Source organism: Juglans regia, chromosome 7 (assembly GCF_001411555.2).
Source record: "Juglans regia cultivar Chandler chromosome 7, Walnut 2.0, whole genome shotgun sequence".
In the NCBI taxonomy this organism is placed as follows: domain Eukaryota; kingdom Viridiplantae; phylum Streptophyta; class Magnoliopsida; order Fagales; family Juglandaceae; genus Juglans; species Juglans regia.
Window position 1 is genome coordinate 16,134,900 of NC_049907.1, and position 21,607 is coordinate 16,156,506.

The 21,607-nt window shown below is 36.1% G+C and overlaps 4 protein-coding genes and 1 non-coding gene across 5 annotated transcripts; 1 reads left to right on the plus strand and 4 right to left on the minus strand.

Annotated features, from left to right (window-relative positions):
* Window positions 1-85: 85 nt before the first annotated feature.
* LOC108979234 (GTP-binding protein SAR1A-like) lies at window positions 86-2,212 on the minus strand. The gene is made up of 3 exons (XM_018949865.2): window positions 1,854-2,212; window positions 1,605-1,736; window positions 86-742 (listed from the first exon to the last, which is right to left on the minus strand). Exons 1-3 carry the CDS (start codon window positions 1,980-1,982, stop codon window positions 422-424), a joined length of 582 nt encoding a protein of 193 aa, XP_018805410.1. The 5' UTR covers window positions 1,983-2,212; the 3' UTR covers window positions 86-421.
* Window positions 2,213-4,071: 1,859 nt separating this feature from the next.
* On the minus strand, window positions 4,072-6,883 carry LOC108979229 (GTP-binding protein SAR1A-like). The gene is made up of 3 exons (XM_018949860.2): window positions 6,458-6,883; window positions 6,223-6,354; window positions 4,072-4,612 (listed from the first exon to the last, which is right to left on the minus strand). Exons 1-3 carry the CDS (start codon window positions 6,584-6,586, stop codon window positions 4,292-4,294), a joined length of 582 nt encoding a protein of 193 aa, XP_018805405.1. The 5' UTR covers window positions 6,587-6,883; the 3' UTR covers window positions 4,072-4,291.
* On the minus strand, window positions 5,158-5,284 carry LOC118349110. Its single transcript, XR_004802101.1, has one exon. It is a non-coding gene; the product is annotated as a small nucleolar RNA snoR83 (small nucleolar RNA).
* Window positions 6,884-9,551: 2,668 nt separating the features above from the next.
* Window positions 9,552-10,304, plus strand: LOC108979228 (60S ribosomal protein L29-1-like). The gene is made up of 3 exons (XM_018949858.2): window positions 9,552-9,680; window positions 9,764-9,867; window positions 9,976-10,304. The coding sequence occupies exons 2-3, from the start codon at window positions 9,766-9,768 to the stop codon at window positions 10,057-10,059; spliced, it is 186 nt and encodes a 61-aa protein (XP_018805403.1). The 5' UTR covers window positions 9,552-9,680; window positions 9,764-9,765; the 3' UTR covers window positions 10,060-10,304.
* Window positions 10,305-14,494: 4,190 nt separating this feature from the next.
* On the minus strand, window positions 14,495-20,820 carry LOC108979233 (dihydrolipoyl dehydrogenase 2, chloroplastic-like). The gene is made up of 15 exons (XM_018949864.2): window positions 20,325-20,820; window positions 19,713-19,859; window positions 19,434-19,568; window positions 19,123-19,228; window positions 18,856-18,980; window positions 18,007-18,132; window positions 17,839-17,919; window positions 16,887-16,949; window positions 16,725-16,799; window positions 16,569-16,647; window positions 16,376-16,476; window positions 15,628-15,741; window positions 15,394-15,507; window positions 15,154-15,225; window positions 14,495-14,812 (listed from the first exon to the last, which is right to left on the minus strand). The coding sequence occupies exons 1-15, from the start codon at window positions 20,670-20,672 to the stop codon at window positions 14,765-14,767; spliced, it is 1,734 nt and encodes a 577-aa protein (XP_018805409.1). The 5' UTR covers window positions 20,673-20,820; the 3' UTR covers window positions 14,495-14,764.
* Between the last annotated feature and the right edge of the window lie 787 nt (window positions 20,821-21,607).

A 21,607-nucleotide genomic window follows, 5' to 3' on the forward strand; every position in this document is an offset into this window, starting at 1 on the left:
GAGAGAGAGAGAGAGAGATGTCTAAGCATAAGAACCAATTCAATTGACCATACCACAAAATTTTTGTTCCCAATTAAAATTGAAATGGGAAAACCCCCAATGAATTGCATTGTGGAGTTTAGCGTTCACCTTCGGTAAACATTACTATTTCTCAACTGAACCTCAATCCCTTTATTAGTTCTGCAATTTCGATACCAATACAGAGTGAGAACAGAACACACAGCTTATCTATGCTACCAAAGAAATAGGTAGAAAACACACTCCGGCTAAAATCAAAGGCAACTACCATAGACAATATATATTCTCTTTACATCAACACCTATGCTTAAAATTCCCCCAACACCAACTCAAATGACGAGAGACTACAGCAGTGATAGGAGAATTACCATCTCGGTCGCCTGTGTAAATCTGCACGTTTTGCCTACTTGATGTACTGAGAGAGCCACTTAAAACCTTCACCATATCCCATCTTCCGGACAATGCTGCACATGAAAACCTCAAGGGGACGGACGTTGGAGTCACTCAAATTAACCTTTCCCTTACCAGTGGTGAAGTTGGTCAGGCCCATATGATACCGCAATTCATCCTCCGAGGCAGCATAAGGTATGTCAATCTTGTTTCCTAGGATAAGGAACGGGACATTTGCCAGCGATTCATCATAGAGTAGCGCATCAAGCTCCTTTTTTGACTCTGCAAATCTCTCCTTGTCGTAAGCATCCACCAGGTACACCACAGCATCCACCTCCATGATAAAAGAATCAAATGATTAGTAAGGTACCAATCCCATCACAGAAGTTCAGTCTAGTCTTTCCATGTACCACCCCGCCAACACCACAAATTGAATGGGATTGGCCTTTTGTGCCTTCTAAACCAGGAGTAATTCAACAAGAATAATAATTGGAAGTCGGTTAGCATTAAAATATACACAAGATGCCAAGATTTTGATTGCAATTGACACGAGCATCACCCACCAAAAATTAAGATGAAACTATATGATTGAGGCATGTCAGAAATATACTCTTTTCCATGGAGAATAAAAGAAACCACGAAGCCTAAAGAAGTCCACGCAAGTCTCAACATAATAAAGGTCTTCCCCAAATAGATCATGCTCATTCAACATATAGGCTCCTCTATCTTCTCTGCCATCTACTGCTTTCCCCAAGTGGGGAATTGCAAGTATGGAAGAATAATGGAAAGACGATTGTTCCACTAAATTTCATGTTAAAAAAAATTCCTCATGCTCTTTTAAAATAGTTCGACCACCAAATACAGGTAACAAGGCATAAAAGCTGGCAGCCAGGCACCCATATGAACAATTGTGCAACAACCCCACTGTGGATTCCAATAATCTATAACAGCCACCATCCCACCACTGACCCTGGAATCGATATGTGCGGGTGTAGGGTGAGTTTTTCCTAAGATTGATCGACAACGTTGCATATATAAATGAAGAATCGAGAAAACAAAATACAGGGGAAAAGACAATCAAAAAAGCAAAGCCCGGTAAACAGACCAAACAAAAATAAAAATAGATAACGAATTGAAGTAGTATTTGCTTAGTTGCAGAAGAAATGTAATAAAAGAACAGAGATTAAAATGAAAACCTTGGCATAATAGTCCTTCCAGACTCTGCGAGCAATCTGATGTCCACCCAAGTCAAAAGCCTTGAACTTTATCTTCCCAATACTCAGCTCCTCCGACGTCGGGTACTGCGTCGGTTGATGCTGAACTAATCTCTGCAAACAACTCCAAGAAAAGGACAAAGAAATATCTATTTTTGTTAATTAAATGACTGTTTAGTATCTTTTTGTCACTGAAAAAATGTACAAAGAATAGAGTCAAAAAGGGAGAACCTCATCTTTTAGCATGTGCAGCAAGGTAGTTTTTCCGGCATTATCAAGACCAAGGAACAAGATCTTCGCCTCCTTTTGCCAGAGACCCAGCGATGCCAGAACTCCATAGAACCAGTCGACAAGGAACATGTTTTCTCCAAGAGATTTGGCACACCGATTCAGAAGGTATCTCCCACCGAAAATCGGTTGTGTATTTGGAGTTCGAAGAAAAGGAGCTGCGATTGGTTTGGTAGAAAAATTGATGAAAACGAAGGAAAACAAGAGAATATTTCCCGACTGGTTTTTGAATTACTTTTCCGGGGGGTTTATGATATTTTTAGAATGATGAATGAGGTTGATGAGGTGGAGGTGGATGACCGGTTTTGTCCGGTGAGCGAGGGCTTGGTGGTGGTAAACGAGAGTGGTGCTTAAATGCGCCAGTGGAGGTAGGAACGGTGACCGAGAATAGCCGGTTGTTGATTTTGATGTCTCGCGTGGGAGAATTGGATTGGATGGTATGCGTCATTGGGGGTGTACCAGCCGTCGATTAGGAAACTAGTGGCAACGATGTTTGTGATTACGTGGAAGGACCTCAGGCCGCCTAGGAAAATGAAAGGTGTAAGAGTTTTATTACGTACAAATAAATTTATGTATCAATTTATATATTAATATTATTATTTTTATATTTTAAATTTAAATTAATATTATTTTTAATAAAATTTATTTTTTAACTAATCATATTAAATGAATACTCATATTAATGCGTAAAATTTCTTATAATTAAATTTTTCTAAGATATAAATAATAGAGTTCGCTATTCATCAACCTCACATGATATATTCTATACTTATTTTTATTATTTTTAAATTTTATTATAAAATGTAAGAAGTGATTCATAGATTATAGAAATAATCATATTTAATTATGACTCTTTAATTTGTTCCCTGATTTTAGTCGTTTATGCATTTTTAATGAAAAACTGTTAAGATTGTGGTCCCGCTTTGGTTGGTTGTATAGCATTATAGTTTGTTACACTGAATTAAACGTTTGTATTCGTAATTCATCTCAATCCACATCAACTCATCTTATCTCATAATTATAATTTTTTTAAATTTTTACACAAAATATAATAAACAATTCAACTTTTTTAAATTTTAAAATAACTTTATCAAATTTCCATATAAAATATAATAAATAATTTAACTTTTATTCTACTATTTATAACCCATTTCAATCCATCTCAACTCATTTCTAAATCTAAACAACTCCTTAATGAAAAAACTGGCTCATAATATTTACTTATTTAAAGAAAGAAGTAATATAAATGGATAGATATCGTGCTACGTAGTGGGTGTGACTATGTTGAAACTGCGTATATGCGTAGTGGGTGTGCTACGTAGTGGGTGCTACGTAGTGGATGTAAATTGCGTATATGATGTTGAAACTTGAAACTAGTACAGTAGGGCAGGTTTGGGGGTGGGATGAGACACAAAATTCTCATCTCATCTCATCTCATCATTACACATTTTTCAAATCCTCATACAAAATATAATAAAAAATTCAACTTTTTCAAATCTCAATTCAACTTTTTCAAATTCCAATACAATAATAATACTAAAACATAATATTTTAAACACTAAAACAAAACATAAAATTCTCATCTCACCCCCAAACCTGCCCTAAATGAAATAAATGTGTAGTAGTAGCTTGGAGTACAAGTTTATGAGCAATTTTCCAAAGTCTAGTACCATTAAAGTTAGGTAAAAGATAGAGCAGCATAGAAGAAAAACTGATTTACATGACCATCTTGGTTTACTGTGTTGATATCCCCGTTAACAAAGCTCTCAACAAGCATTAATGCAAGGTCCAGTGCCTCCTCATAGCTAAATCTCTCAGCTCCCTCATTTGTTTCATGCTCATAGTTATCTTTTGACAAAACAATGGGACAATTGCTTCTTGAAAAAACTACCCTTGATTTATTGAATATGACCAGAGAACCATGTTCTATGAAACTAGCAAGACATTACATACCATCCATGGAACAAAACATCAAGAAGGAACAGTTTCATTTTCAAAAAACAAAAGGAAAACAAATGAATCCACAATCCTTCGAAATGGAAATTTGGAAATTAGACGTTGTATGGATCAAATATTTCTGCAGTTGTCTTTTTTTAATTTTTCTTTCATTGATAAATGAAGAATTTCAGCAGTAGTTTAATCTTCAATACCAAATTTTTCATTTTTGAAAGCACATCATGAGCATTCCATAAACCTCAATAAGTAAAATTGAACCATAACAAAGTGTTTTTCTGAGTTATGATTCTGTCCATAAACGCCAGTGATAACAAAATAAAGTCAACAAAAGAGGCAAGGAAATAGAAATTGAATTAAAAAATAAATACTTTCAGAAAGGTTAGAACCTGAATACAGAGCAACTTTGTTATCACCCTACTCTACTTCTACTTGATATATTGGGAGAGCCACTTGAAGCCGTCACCATAACCCATCTTGCGAACAATACTGCACATGAAAACTTCTAGAGGACGGACACTGGACTCTGTAAGATTCACCTTTCCCTTGCCAGTTGTGAAATTCGTCAGCCCAAGAGCATAGCGTACCTCATCTTCTGAAGCTGCATAGGGAATATCAATCTTGTTACCAAGCACAAGAAATGGAACATTAGCTAGGGATTCATCTGAAAGGAGGGCATCCAGCTCCTTCTTTGATTCCATAAACCTATCCTTGTCATAAGCATCGACGAGGTAAACCACTGCATCCACCTATTCATGGACATGAAAAACATGTGGTCAGCATTCTATTCTCTGGCATGTCATACATTCCAAGAGTGCAAAGGTCAAATCAATTTACAATTATAATTGAGTCCAACAGAACGGGGTGTGAAACTGTAGGACATCTAGAAACCCAAGGATTGCATGAACGAACTTCTCTCATTTATTCGGTCACACAGACCAGGTATATTGATGCTGGAGCTGGTTAAAATGAATTCAATACCACTACTGGAATCAGGACAACTTGTGCTTGAGATGGTACTATAGTCAGAGATTCGCATATAGTAGATGCTGAAAATTACTTGGAATTTGAGAATCAATCATGAAACAAAGACCAAATCAGGCAATAAGTGTTCTTTAAATTAACGGTTCTAGAATTTTATTTCAGACAACTCACACTGTTTCTTTTTAAGAACCAAAATTATTTGTGCTGAGAGGTAATCCTTTCCAATAAATCTATGGCTTCTCTTTCCCACCAGAGTTGACATCTCCATGAAACTGCCTTCCATGAAGCCATGTCAAACTTTTTGAAGGAATCATGTATAGAAAAATACTATTAAAACACCTCCAAAAACAACAAAAAAAGGTGCTATCAGCAAAACATTTACTGTCAATGTTTGCCTCCAATGGATCACACAAACATAGCGAGGATTTATCTGGGATTATGAGGCATAGCACGCTAAACAGGGGGCCATGGGACCAGGCAATGCTTTTGCTGTTTTCTAAATTAAACTCGAGTAACAGTTGGATTAAACATCACATGCAAAGAAGGCAACAAAGCAATTTTCATGTCTACACAAGGAACTAAAGCAGGGGCCATTAACAGTTTAATGCACTTGCAATTAGCAGAACAAACCCACAAAGAAGAATATTCCAACGATTCAGCCAGGAGGCTAATCCTTCATGATTCAACATGTACAAAATGGGAAAAGAATGCAGAAATGATTATTCCAAACTGTGGATAATATAACAGCATATTAGACAGTAAAAGAGATTCTGTCATTGATGCGATTCGAGTAAAACAATAACGAATAAACTGCAAATAGAACAATATACTAGATCACCTGACTTAACACATATAGTAAAATCGCAGTAAATTAATATTGAACTTGTAGGGGCACGGCAAGATCTGCTTAATGCTTCCAGCGGTTCATTCAAATAACCTCTACCAAAATAAACAGATTCAAAGTTTCGAACGTGCATAAATGACATTCAAATATGGCCCCACTACTTCCTCTTATTTTTCTCATCTTCGCATATGAAAAAATATTGCCAATACTTGATTTTTTTTTACAAGTAAACGATATTATTAATACAGATAGGCATAGCCCAAGTGCACGAGATGGTATGCAAGAGATAAGACTTATAGGTCGATATAGTGGAAACAAGAATAGCCAATACTTGATATGTATATTATAAGATGTTTCAAAAGAATACGATGGCCAGATACACGTTTAAGTTTCACTGTGGATCAAGAAAGAGTCCCAATCCAATAATATTATTTAAAAACCAAAGAAAAATCTAAAACAAGCAATCATGATCATATTTAGTTGCGTTTTACGTCAGCCAAGACAAAAGGAAAGAAATCAAATCGAATATACCTTAGCGTAGTAATCTTTCCAGACCCTGCGAGCGATCTGGTGGCCACCCAAATCAAAAGCCTTGAACTTGATTTTCCCAATGCTCAGCTCCTCCGAAGTGGGGTGCTGGGTTGGCTGGTGTTGCACTAGTCTCTGCCGAAAACAGTCACCCGATTTCCAACATTTTAGGAATAACTTAATCGCTATCAGTGGACGATAAATAGAGAGCAATAGGTAAAGACAAAACACAACCCACCTCGTCTTTCAACATGTGAAGAAGAGTGGTTTTGCCAGCATTGTCGAGACCCAAGAAAAGAATCTTAGCCTCTTTCTGCCACAGGCCAAGCGATGCGAGCACGCCGTAGAACCAATCAATGAGGAACATATCTGTCTGTCTTTCTGAACCAAAATACCAAAAGCCTCAGAAGAATGGGCGGAATACGTCTGAAAAAGAACCAGATCGATACGGGGTACGGAACACGAAAGACCCAGATCGAGCAAAGATCCAATCTAGGTTTGACTATATATAGGACAGCTAAAAGGCTATAGAGGAATGGAGGACGATGGAAAACTCAGGCTGGCGAGGAAAATGGGGGCATTGGTGTTTGTGAGTGTTTTGTTTTTGTACAGATTGTTCAGGGTTATAAGTTTACGACTGGGAAACAACTGCATCGCTGTCATTTATTTCACTTGGGACAATGGGAGATAGTGTTTTTTGTGCAGACGCTTCAGGGTTACGTGTTTACAACTGGAAAAAACAATCGCTTTGCTGTCGTTTGTTTCGATTTAGGAGAGGAAATCAATTAATTTTTTTTTTTTTTTTGTTATTTTAAATCACAATATGATATATTTTAAATATTTGTTCAAAGATTAGTATGTAAACATTGTTATAATATTTAATTATTATTTTTAGTAAAATAATTTAGTTTTATAAATTTTTTATATAGCCCGCAAACTATAATTTACCATCAATTGCATTTTACTAAATTGTTAATAAAATAATAATTCAGATTTTGTAAAATTTTATTCTAAATTATTTGAGTCTAGAATTAGAATATGCTACCTTTTTTTTTAAGAAGGATTGGAGGAGGTAATCGGAGGTGGCTTCCTTATCTGGACGTGACTATAATAGTACTCAAGAAGCCCACATGCGTTTCTTCAAGTTGGATTTTACTTTAATGGTGATGTGACATATTTATCACCATTAAATGATCATTTATTATATTTTTTATCATTTAATGGTGATAAATATGTCACATACCACTTAATATGATTAAAATATGATGAGAGTGTGGTGTATAACATATAAACCACATGGATCTCCTCCAAATTGTCATGGACATTTTCATTAAAATCGTCCCTTTTCATCGTCACATCTTTGTATTCTACATAAACGCTAGAGTTTGTACAAAGTGAAAATAAGTTATGCTTGCATCAATGATGTTTCTCAATGAGCAAAGGAGTGCCAAGTGGGAGTAGGTTTTTCACATCACACACTGCCTTCTTTTAGCACCAAACATCTCATGCATAGTCTCAACCAATCCAAACAAACTACATGAAAACCACCTAGACCTAGTAATGGATGTTGGAAAATAAGTATAAACTACAAGAGTATGATACATGAAACGTGGATAGAGAGAACAGATCACACATCATTCTCTTATGTAGTTGAACTCAATACTCGTACGCTGGCTCGTAAGAAAGTTCGAGTAGAAGGATCAGGTACTCTTGATGTGATCAATTCAATCAATGAGATAGATGTACACAAGGAAGAAACGCCAGATGGAAAATATAACTAAATAAATAGCCACATAGGGTGGTTGTATGTCCTGTTTTATTACTCAACCAAAAAGAAAAAAAAAAAAAACCAATACAAATCAGTTGAAAAGCACTAGAAATCAATATTTTTTTAGCAATTATATTCTTCGTTTGAATTTTATTATCCTTAGTCACACTTGCTAATGTGATATATTTTAAATTACTGTTCATTTAAGTGATTGAGATATGAAATTACTTAAAACAATCATTATCCATATTAGCAGGTGACTAGAAGGATAGAATTAAAATGATAAATTATAATTTTTTTACAATTTTTATAAACTTTCGTTTTAAATGAAGAATAATTTTGTAAAATAACTTATAGAAGTACATTACTTTAGACAAATACTCTTATTTTAAAATATGATTGTATAAAGACTATAAAAGAATTATACATGTATCATTACTCTTAACTAAAATAGTGTCTTAGGCCATCTTTCCCTAGTTTTTTAGTGACAGAGAGCTGAGAGACTCCTCCTTTCTAGAAACTACCCAGATCAGAAACGGTGCAAAGTTCCCTCCCTCCCTCATCTCTCCTTCCTCTCATCTCTAGTTTTCTCAATTTCTTTTTCATTTTTGGGTGTTTTTCAGGGCTAAGTATGGAGAAAGGTCGATCTGTTGCTCTCCAGCATCTGGCGACCACCACGCGCCCTACCGCAGGCTTCCCAAGGCACCGATCCTTCAGACGAGCAAAGAATTTCGCCGAACGGAACGGCGCGTGAGCTACAAGCGCGGTCCAAAGAGAACGCATGTATTCCACGCGCCACCACTCATGGTGCCCTTCTGCCTCCACGCGCGGCTTCTCTGGGTCCCAGACCACTGACTACTTTAGACCTGGCCGTCCGCCATACCACCAGGGTGGCGCGTGGCTCTCACGTGCCATCACAACCGTTGTTTGTGTTTTTTTTTTCTCCAAAATTGAAAATGCGGATCTATATCTTTTCAAGATATAATCGATTATTTTTTCATGTATTTTTAATTTCTATAATATCTTTTGTTTTTAGAAAAATAAAAATAAAAAACATATAGTCTCTTTGACTTTCGTCCGTGGAGTGTGTCCTCAACTCCGTCTTACACGGAGTGTGGGTTTTGGTTAACCCTACTCCATCTTAGATGGAGTCTGAGTTTGGTTAACTCTGTCTTGGACAGAGTAGTGCTGTCTCTCAGATTTTAGGTCTGTAAAGGTTTTGCAGCTTGAACTAGACCATGTTAGTCACATATATGTACTTGGGAGCTATTAATATTATAGTTGACTTGTAATATATATTTCAGGTCAAGTTTATAATGTCCGTTATTAATTAATACAATTTGCTTTAAAAAAAAAAAAAATAGTGTCTCTATCTACAGCAAGGAAAGGAGGTATATGGTCCTTTTTCTGAGCTGAGAAGACTAGGCCTTAGTTGGATTATGGGCCTTTTAATTGGTCCATTCACACGAGCTCAGCTCGCACCAGACCACTTACCGATTATAAAGGTTGAGCACTTTGAAGTTTGAACGGAAGCCCAAAACCACAAAACCAGCGAGGGCAATTCCGTCGTTTGATATATACCAATTCCCACGACTTAAGTCAGAATTAGGGTTCTAGATAAAGCACCCAAAGCTTCTCATTTTCTCCGCCGAACCAAACCCTAGCAGAGCAACACATCTACATCCTCTTACAGGTCTCTCCTCTCTCTCTATCTTTTTCTATCTGTATATCTCTCTGCGTCTGTGTTGTTGCGTGATTGTGTGTGTTGGTTTTCAGAGATGGCGAAGTCGAAGAACCACACGGCTCACAACCAGTCTTACAAGGCTCACAAGAACGGCATCAAGAAGCCCCGCAAGCACCGCCATGCCTCCACGAAAGGGGTACTCTTTTTTATTTTTCGTTTCCTTTTTACTATATTATTTTACAACTATTTCAATCGTGTAATTGATAAAAAAATACAATTTTTTTTTTTAATATATTGTTGGTAGATGGATCCAAAGTTCTTGAGGAACCAAAGGTACGCGAGAAAGCATAACAAGAAGAGTGCCGACTCCGCCACCGAGGAGGAGTAGAAGACTAGACAGACAGACAGACATTTTGTTTGAGATCTATGATTTCATTTCCTTCATGTTTACTTTAATATTCAGTAGTATAGTGCTTTGATGCTACTGTAATGGGTTTTGTTTGAATTCCTAGTAGGGGCGGCACTTCCGAGCCTTTTTACTGATGATTGTTAAGGATATGCTTACGTTCTGAATTGTTGTTATTATCATTATTAATCATTTAGTTGGATGGAGCCTATGGTCTTTGTGCTTTATTGGGATTGATTTACCTCATTGAAATGTTAATTGTACTTATATTGCTTCCAATTTTGTGCTCAGATGTGTATGGTCTTATCTTATGGTTTCAGTAATTTAGAAAAAAGTACCTCTTTTAATTTTTCCGCCCAATTGTCGGTTTGCAAGCTAGACCAATGTTTTGTATTTTTCCAGTTGGAATGGCCAGAGATTTTTGTGCCGGAACAGTAATTGGTGCGGATACGTGGGATGTTTTGTTCCGGCGAAAATTCTGGTCCTTCTGGCCTGTTTTGTGCATTCTGGCTGGATTTTAGCATTCCAGATGGAAAGGACGTTTTGGTTCGAAATCAGTCACAATGGCAGCCCGGCTGGTGTGACCGTTTTATTCTGGTTTTGGGCCAAACCGAAGTGAGTGATATAATTCATATGGAGAAATGCTTCCAAAAAGTGTCCCGAATGGGAATTTTTTTTTTTACTGAATGATTAATAAAATATTTTTTAATGATATTGTGAATTTTTTTATTTTTTTTAAATATTTATAATGATTAAAAAAATACATGAAAAAAAGAAGAAAAAAAAAATACTCCAAGAGCCTAGCTCAAGGATTTTTATTTTTATTTTTATTATTATATGGTGGTGGGGGGTTTCAATCCAATTTTTTATTTGGAGAAACGGTAATATCATTCACTCTTAGCACCTAGCTCGTGGATTATGGGATATGTAAGGCCCTCCTTTTTGTAAGAGTGATATCACTGATAAAAGGCTTTTTCAATAACTACATTTTTATCAATATATATTTATTATAATTAGTGTCTATTGCGCTTTCACAAATTTTCACATTCTGTTTAATAATCCTTGTGTAACATTTTGTATTTTTTTTATCCTTCTATTCTCTTTTTTTGTGTTCGTTTATACGAGGTGACTTTGATCTTTTGGTTCAGCTGTGTTATGTGTCGGCAGCTTTTCCTTTTTTTAATCTTTTAGCTTTTTACTTTCCTGTTTTTTTCTTTCCTCTTCATTTTCTGTCTCTTCTTATCACCGAAGTAATATTTTTCTCTCTTCTTCTTCTTCTCTCTCTCTCTCTCTCTCTCTCTCTCTCTCTCTCTCTTATTTGCATCTTCTATTTGTCTTCATCTATGTGTTCTCTCTTAATTGAGACTCACGCTTTTTTCTCTCTCCACCTCTTGTCACTAGCCGCCGTTAGCAGTCGCGGACCAGGCCAAACAATAGCCCTCCTTCAAGCAGCAATAGCTCTCTCTCGATCTCTCCTACGTTTCCCACTCGCAGCGACTGGAGGAACATTCTTCATGTTTTCATCATACATGGCAAACAAGTTTCTATTGCTTGTCCAGGCCTCTTTGGAGTACCACCCTTCAATTCTTGTAGAAAGTGCTTGCATTTTCTATGCTTGCTACATCACCCCTTCTGATGGCCAACAGCTCTCTGATACAACGATTTGCAAATTAGGTGCACCAACTTTTGGGCTTGGGTTTGCTGTTGGGTGGAGAACCCTTGGAGGAAGATAATGGCTATGGTCTTGAGCTCAGAGTCGTACATCTCGGGCTTGCACATAGTCATCGTCATAGAGTCTCGCTAGAAAATTGAGCCAGCGGTGCAGTTTCAGCCATGGCGGTGGAGCAGCCGAGAAAGTCCTCAAGCTTCGGATAGGTGATGAACATGGAGAGGTCGGTTGCACCAGCGGTTGCATCTTCTTTAGGCCTTGCGTTGACAATAGTACCTACGATAGAATCAATGTCATGTGTGAGAGATGTGTGGGGATGTTGGGAGAGATGGTGAGTGATGTTGAACTTGGGGTAGAGGACGTGAAGGCTTGGAAGAGGGAGAGTGGGGACGAGTCAGAGGGCAAGTGGGAGTTGGTGTGGTTGGAAAGAGAGAAGCCGAGCCAGTTCTGAGAAGAAGAATCAATGTCATCAATGAGGGTGAAAGAGATGCATGGGAGGGTGTGGGTTTGGGGTTTTCTGTCTTTGGAAATAGCAAAAAATGACTTCTTTTAACTCCTAGAGAGAGATTACGAGGAGAGGTAGGGAGGGTTAAGACCCTTGTGGGGAGGTAAATGGGAAAGGAAACGAGCTGAGGAATGACACAGACATAGAGGTAGAAGAAATATATGACTACGAAGAAAAAGAGATAACTTGAGGTCCAGAAGCACCAGATTAGGTGCACCATCCAACCCCATTTCCTTTTCACTTTACTTTCTCTTTCTTTGAAATTTCGCTTGTTTCTTTATTTCCAAAGTTTTGGTTCTTCGTTTAGCACCTGAGAAAGTTAAAGAAATTGCGAGAAAGTAAAGATCAAAGTACATTTTTCTGATTGAAAGTTGTGTTGCCATTATTATTATTATTTTTTTGTCACAAATAGTGAATCTGCATTCCTTCCACTTCTCGTTAAACATATGGTGCGCAAATGCAAATGGGTATTTCTCCTATTTCAATTTTTTAATTTTCTCCAAAAACATGTACCATTTTAGTGCAAGTTTTGGTTTTTGAGGCAACAATGATACTCTGAGATGATTTCCCATTTTACAAAGTAATGTTCAAAATATGTCATTTTTTTTATTTATTTTTTATTATATATCAACTAAGTGGTAAATGAATTGTATATCAGTTGGCAGAGTATCATTAAAAACAATACTATAAAACACAATAAAGGTTCATGAGATTTTTTTTTAATGTTTCTGTTATTGCGTCTGTTGTTATTTAAGTGTTGTTTCTGTTATTATTTTCTTTGTTTAATTCTTGTATTGTTCATTTGTTTATTTATTTATTTATGTTTTATTTTTTGCGTTGTTTGTTTGAGGGCACTGCATTGTTCAGTTGGGGCTGTTCACTAAGCATCACTATTCATTCAAGGCTCTTTATGGAAGAAAAAAAGTGTTACTATTTATTCATGTTCATTTACTATTTATTTACTAATTATAATAAAAATCATTTTAATTGATTTTTATATATTTGTGCTATGCCAAATTTAGTTTTATTTATAGCATCCATAATAATTTAATTAAAAACATTCTATTTTAAGATTTCTGTTAATTTACAATACTTCAATTTTCAGTATATAAAGTTGTTTAGGTTTTTATTAATCATGCAAAGCTATTCAAAATTTATTTTGTAAGAACAGTCATATATAGAAAATCTTGTAGAAAAAGCTTCAGAGAAAGAGTGGATGACTCAACTTTCTGTAGATCCTAACCGATTCAAGCAATAGAAGCATAAAAATTTCAATGTCCTCTTTATTGATGTTGCGCAAGATGACACAAATAATAGATCATGGTAGAATGATCAACGAAATCATATGTTGAACTAATATTTTTGTTAAATATAATTGTATTAACTAATGTCTTTATGTTATAATCTATGCGAACATATAATTATTATCCAATACTTAACTATTATTACCCAAAAATATTTATTAGAATTTACATTTTTTTTCTCTATGCATTAAATTATTGATTGAAATCTATTTTTTGTTTTTTTATAAAAAACATATTATTTCTTAAAAATAGAATTAAACAAACGTGCTTTGCACTTTGCTCCTGTGCCAATATATATATATATTATATATATATATATATATATCCACCCGCTAGTAGTCCAAGTGGTAAAAGCGAACTTGTGTGTATGAGTTCTATGTTACAAGTTTGATTTCTCTTGAGATCAAATTGCAATTTAAGTGGATTGTTGTGCTACTCTCTTGGGGTTTAGGTTGAGTGAGTCCTAAGAGCTTTGTCACAAGGTGGTTCTCCCATCATAAAAATAAATATATAATTGTTTTTATATATAATTAATTTATCCATATTATGACCATCTTGAAATAGTATATCGAAACATATTAAAAATATTCCATTTTAGTATCTCAACTGGAATGGAATTCAAAACTTTACCCAATCGAACCTAAAAATACATCAACTTCTTTTAAAAGAAATAGTTATGTTGAAAACTTTTAAAAGAAAGATGTTTAGTATACACATGAAAATTTAAATTGACGATGTAACCCCACTAGATTGTAAAGTTTCTTTTCGTGAAATCTATCTCATAAAAGATTTATGTTTATACCTCACATGCTCTTCCGATGTTTATCATTGTTAATCATAAAAAGAGCTTTTGTTTGGGAGGAAAGTGGGTCTGAATTTTCTGTGACCAGATGTCTTTAAAATATCTAAAGGTCCGAGGGCGCTTGAAAAGCGAAATGATTTTGGAAGTAGTTGAATAACTCTCAGAACCATATATATAACGTTATTCAAAATTAGGAAGTAGAAAAGTTTCCAAATCAAAAGCGTTATAAATGCCAAATCAAACTTTCCAATATTTCGGCCAGAATCGTCTTCAAGATGTCAGCCAGTTTCCTTCTTTCTGTTGAGTAGCGAGCGTGTTGATCTCTTCTAATGCTTGGAGATGCGTAATTCCTCAAAACTCCCTAGTACAAGCAAATTTCAAAAATACATACTTGATTGTTGAGAAGCTTAGACTGCGATCGGTTCACTTACTGGGCCAGAAACATGAGCTTTAACCTGCCCGGATTAGGTTTGTGGGTCAACATATCAGGAAAGATATAAATTGAAGAAGCTATTCAATAAGTACTATAACAATAATATGTAATATCAGGGGACCTTTTATGCCTGCTAGTGATAGTCAGTTGGGATGTGCTTATGTTTTAAAGCCCACTTCTAGTGCTTTCCACTAACAAGACATGCATTATTATATGCTACCGGTAACTTGTCAGCCACTACACATCAAGTGACTGCCAAGGCACCCTCTACTTGTCATTGTCTCTACCACATAGCATGGAACAGAAAAAATTCTAGTGCAGCATGCTCAGCATGATTTCTAGAGGTGAGTATAGGTGACTCACTTTTGCTGATTTGAACAGTTCGTCAAGCACTTCGGACAAGGTTGGATGCGCATGAACTGCAAGTTTGATGTCCTGCGTGGTAATAAAATGTAGCAAAAATAAATTGCTGAACGGCATCCATGATACAGTTTCAGTCTTAGCTTTAGAATGACTGAAATTTCACTGATAAAACAGCACTCTCCCGAGATCATGTTAAAAGTTGCGGTCATAAACATTGTAGTTTTGGCACAGAAAACTTACCTGAATACGTGTCCCCAAAGCTATTGCATTGGAGGCTTCATGAATGAGGTCTGCAGCATGCAATCCAAAGATGTGGACTCCAAGTATCTCTCCATTGTCGGGTCTGTATATTAACTGCATGAAAATGATAAATAAGTTGTTACACCTAAAGAAGCTAGTGAGAATATATGTGTGTGTGTGTGTGTGTATATATATATATATATCAACCATAGGACAATGGTACAGAAATATCACCTTAGCAAGTCCCTCCCCTTCATTCTCTGCTAGGGCCTTCGTGTTGGCCTTAAAACTTGTCTTGGCAATGCTTATTTCAAATCCCTCTTTTTCAGCTTTCTCCCTTGCTTGAGGCTGCAAATTGTAGATGTTTAGTGATGTTTCAGATATTCAAAGGGTGCATTGAAAACAGCTCTTATTTTCACAACGCATAAAATATTAAACACACGCAAGAAAATAATGGGGCAATGAATAATTTACATGAAGATAACGGCGAAGTGAACTATATCGTTTTTTTAAGTGAACTATATAATATAGATACAAATGTATAGGCCATGATACACAGAAACACGCACAGGAATGTTTTTAGATAACAGAACGCAAAGGCCCCATTTGGATGTTGAGATGGTCTCAACCCATTTCATTTCATCTCTTCTTATCTAAACATTCAAATACTACTCAAACACAAACACATTTCAATTTCAAATTTTCAACTTTTGCATCTAATCATTACCGAATCATTACAATTTTTCCAAACTTCCAAACAAAAAAAAAAAAAATCAACTTTTTAAAATCCCAAAACAAAAATTATATTAAAAAATTATATTCTAAAAATATTTTAACTTTATAATTTTTGTATTCAACTTTTTCTCTCATTTTCCAAAACCCCATAAAATATCTTAACTCAAACCATTTCCCTACTATTCACAGATTTCTCATCTCATATCATCTCAACATCAAAACGAGGCCTTTAAAGATTCAAAATCACCTCTGTTAATCCAACCATACTGATTTCAGGATGAGTGAAACAAGCTGCTGGTATACTTAGATGATTGAGCACATGATCTCTTCCAGTGACTTGCTCAACAACTGTAAAAAATATTTAGGCCAAAAAATGTAATGGATGTCATGGAAAGTCTTTAGACTCAAGGCAGCAGACAATCAATTAGTAAACTACTTACCTGAAATTCCTTGTGCGCTGGCTGCATGAGCAAGCATCATCTTGCCATTAGCATCACCAATGCAATATAAGTGAGGGACCTAATGTTCAAGATTGTGTCATTAACAATTTGCTGGAACTATACAAGGAAATACGGTCATACAAATTCAAAACGAACCAGATTGCCATTTGAATCCATTACTCGCATGCGTTCATCAACAGGAACAAAACCACGCTGTGTTGCTACATTAATCTACAGAAAAAAAAATGCAAATATGAAACCATTTCTCTTTGGGTAACAGCTCTATGATCTCAATCATTAGTTTCTGAGAAGTCCTACGTTCTCCAAGCCAAGACCATGTGTGAATGGAGCCCTTCCTGTTGCAATTAATGCTGCATCTACCTGCAGCAAAGTGAACGAAGGTTTGTTAAAGATAACATGAGGCGACTTGTATGAAGCAAAAAAAGTCTGACCTAAAATAGGAAGTCCCAACAAGCAACTCATACGGGAGATTGGAAACAATTTCCATCTCATCTCATCTCATTTCTTTCCCAAACATCATTCAAATACAAACACTTTCAAACTAATCATTACAACTTTTTCAAACTAATCATTACAACTTTCCCAAATTTCCAAATAAAAAACAAAAAACAAAAAACAATTCAACTTTTTTAAATCCCAAAACAAAAATAATATTAAAAAATTATATTCTAACAATATTTTAACTTTATAATATATTTGTTTTTATAAGTACTTAATAACTTGAAAATCTAATAATATATTTGTTTTTATAAGTACTTATAATATTTTAACTTTATAACTTTATAATATATTTTAACTTTATAATATTTTTTATTCAACTTTTTCTCTCATTTCCCAAAATCTAATAAATACTTAACTCAAACTATCTTACTACCATTCACAAAAGTCTCATCTCATCTCATTCCCCAAGCATCAACATCAAACATTTGAGCTCAGATATCCAGGTTCAATTTCAATACAAAGAAACAAGAACTCTATGAAAGTCATCATTGAGCATAGGTTGGTGGGTGAAACTTGAAACATATGTTTGATTTTGGTAATTTGCTTATTATTGTTCACTCTGAAAATTGCAGCAGGTTAATCCGTAAACAAGTGCCACTTAAAGCTCAAGCTAATGGAGCCAATAAGCTCATATTTATTTAATTAATTAAAAAAATAAATGAAGGTTGACAGCATCAATTGACAATTATAAGCAAGGAAAGAACATAGTAGGACAGCTCCAACAACTAATTCATAGTATTCAGGTTACCTCCAATGTGTCTTTAGGTTCCTTTGTCTTCGCATCAATGAGCTCAATAGTGACTGGCTTCCCGTCCTTTGCTGGAGTTATCTGCAAAAAGAATACCCTAAAGAAGCTAAATGCAAGAAACTGTCAACCAAGAAGCACTTAAATATTCAAATGTAAGCAACAGGTTACCTTGGTTGCAAAAACGCCCGTATGATAGTCAATTTTTCTTGGGTTTATTAGAACCCTTTGGGCTAACTTCCCAATCTCAGGATCAAATCCAGGCATGAGCTGATCTAGAGCTTCAATAAAAGTAACCTTCACAGATAAAAACAATAACTAAATAAATAAGCACAAAGCAAACTTCTTGTTCTGATTGCTGGAAAGAGTTACTGACTAGACCTATCAAGGTTTTTATCCTTTATGCAGTAAAACGATTTTAGCCATACAAGGCACGTTTTGTGTAATATAAATCATATTGGGACCCAAATAAAGGGCTAAACATTTCTTGCACCAAAGGACAAAGGCAAAGATCAGTTGAGTTTAAAATCCATTCGTTATTTTTCTCTCGATAGAACAGGGAGTCAATGGCTGTTTAGACAAGTTAATTTAACAACAAAGAGTTTGCAGAGCAGATTTTGAGGCATTTGCAGCAATTTCAAACCATGAGTATCAAAACTTTGACACTTAAAATTAGACTGAGAAGTAGTATCCATCCCAAATTTAAATAAGATGTCATTGCAAACTAAAGTTGGAAAGAGGAGACACGACTCATGTATTCATGCAATATAACTGAATATTAAGCCATATTGAAATACAAGGGTACCTAGAAAAATCAACAAGCATCTTTCTTATGGCATGATTAGTCCTTATAAACGAAGATGAGGTGGAAAGCATCTGTCCTTCAATTTATTATTAAAAATATACAGGACAACAATGCACTTTTTTTCTTCGTTTACCCTGGAAATAAATAAATATCTGACTTCATTTCATATTGATTGAATTGCAACAGCCATTAAAAGAAGTGAAGAAATGTGCTACCTCACTACCAAGTGCAGTATATACATCACTGAATTCAAGACCAATATAACCACTTCCAACAATGGCAATCCAGTCAGGAACAGATTCCAACTTGAGTGCGTGGTCACTAGTAATTACAGTCTTCCCTGCAGGTCAATATTCAGCAATTAAGCATCCTCTGATGACAATATTGCAGAAGATTGTAGAACACTGGCACAGAAGGTCCTCCACCCAGAAGAAGAGTTCATGATTATTTAATAGAGGAATAAGAGAAGGATACACATTTACCATCAACTTCAATGCCCTTTGGAACGAAAGGAACAGAACCAGTAGCAATTATTATATCTTTTGCAGTTACTACTTTGTCAGATCCAACTTTCACCTTTTGAGGGCCCTGAATGGTTTGGTAAATGAAACAACAAACATAAGGATGCAAAGATTATAAACCATTCACAAACTGAATTAAAGGACAGTAATAATTGAGAAGCATGTACTGAACAGCTTAAATTTGTCACTACACTGGTTGTGACTTTTCAGTGACCAAAATAACTTTTGGTTGCATTGCCACCGAGTCCAACATGACAGCAAGTATGACTTACCAGAATTGTGCCAAAACCTGTCAGTATGTCCACTCCAAGTGCCTTCATAGAATTGGTTAAATTATTACGAATTTTTGAAGCAAGATTGTTTGCATGATCAGCCACTCCCTGCCTATCGTAACCAGCAGCCGAAACCTATCATTATTTGCATGAAGGCAAACAGTTAACGTACAGCAGCCCACCAACACATCTGCATATATGCATTTAATAGTATTTGTGGTCTAAACATGTAGTTTCTGTCAGCTAAGCTTTCAAACTTTGACACTCCAATCTCGTTACCTGCAAACCTAAGGCCCTCAAGTGATGGTCATTCTGAAGCTCACGCATCCGGCCACTTACAGCCAGAAGAGCTTTTGATGGAACACAACCTCTGTTTACACATGTTCCACCCACCACATCTCCTTCAACGATGGCAGTTTTCAGACCCTGCAATGATCACTTTCAGAATTAATTCACCTCTTAGGAAACACTTATTAGAAATTAAGAAGAAGCGATACAATGCTTAAATGTTTCTACACCACCCAGAAAAATTCTAAAATAAACATCATCACAAGATAAACTCTAAATATGTGCCAAAAAGGGTAGAAATTACTTCCAGAAGATTGACATCATGGTCTAATAAGGATCATAGGTGGATGGATAACTCTCATCCCAGAAAAGTAACTTTCTCGGGATCTAATCTCAGTTCTTGGGTGCAATCAACAAGGACAATGGATAAGTTGAATATATTAGTCAGCACATCTTCAGTCTAAAATTCTTCTACAACAAATACATTTTCCTGTCACTTCAATCGTAAAATGTGGCCACTGCTAGATATTCTTCCTTTACGATGGCCTTTACCAAATCATTTAGGTTGTGTTTGATTGTCGAACCAAACTCAATTCATCTTACCTTTTCAACGGCATGAAGCGCAGCTCCATGGCCGCCGACGCCAGCTCCGACTATGAGCAAGTCGTAGTCGAATGTCTTGGGAGGGCTTCCATTGTCGGAGAGCGAGGCGGAGACGAAGAACTTATCAGCACGGCGTACGCGCGCGGAGGAGGACAGCCGAAATCGGAACGAATCGGAGTTTCTACGGAGGGAGGAGAACCCGAGGGCCTCGCGAGTGAGACCGCAAAAGCGGAGGTTCAAAGGCTTGGAAGGTGGAGCGAAGGCGAGGGGTTCGAGGGCATTGCGGTTTGATCTTTGAACGGTGAGTGAGGTGTGGGGAGAGACGGAGATACTTAGGGACGACTGCATTTTCCGAGGATTTTCTCTCCGGAGAGACGCAGAGAAATGGGAGTGAGAGAGACGTGCGGGTTGAAATATAGTTTGGGTGGGTTTAAGGCTGAAAGAGAGGGAGGAGAGAGCATCGATAAGTCCGTTGAGATTTAGGTAGAGGAGAGGGGGCGGATTTATCTAAGTGCGACAGATAAACCACTCTTTCTATTTGTTTTACTAACTTGTCCCCATTTGTTTTGTTTACGTGAACATTTACGTGAATAAAAAATATATCGATAATTATTTCACAAGTTATTATAGAATTAAATACAAGTTAGTAAAATAATTTTGTGCGTAGGAAAGTAGAAAAATGAAATATCCAAACTGTCTTTTTTTTTTTAACACAAAAGATTTCCATTACTTCAAACTGTATATTGGCTTTAGCCATTACAAGAGACATAATACATGAGTTTACATAGTCTATATCTAGCATTTCATAACCCAATGAGACTACTTTTTGAGTTAAATGGCGTGCTACCTTGTTTGCTTCCCTCTTTACATGTTGAATTTCTCATCTTGTGTCCCTCAAGGCAGCTTTAGCATCCTCCACCAAGTAGCTTGGCATCCCATTTTGCACTTTGCTTTGTCTCATTTCATTGACAACTTGACTTGAGTCCCCCCTCTAAGACAACATTTTTAAGATCCAAATCCTTACACAATAGTGCAGCTGTTACTAATCCCCTTGCCTCTGTTGCTCTGACTGCCACATCCCAATTTACTTTTAGCCAAGTTGGAGGTGGAACATTCCATATTGTGTTGACCAGCTGCTGTGTTGTTCTTTGTGAACCTCGATCCATTAATTGTGCTTGTTTAAACTCATGTTGTGCCTGTTGAGATCTAATGAATATAGATGTTGGAGATAAGAGACTACCTTAAAAAACCCATTAATTTATCCTAGGCCACAGTGCCCTTGA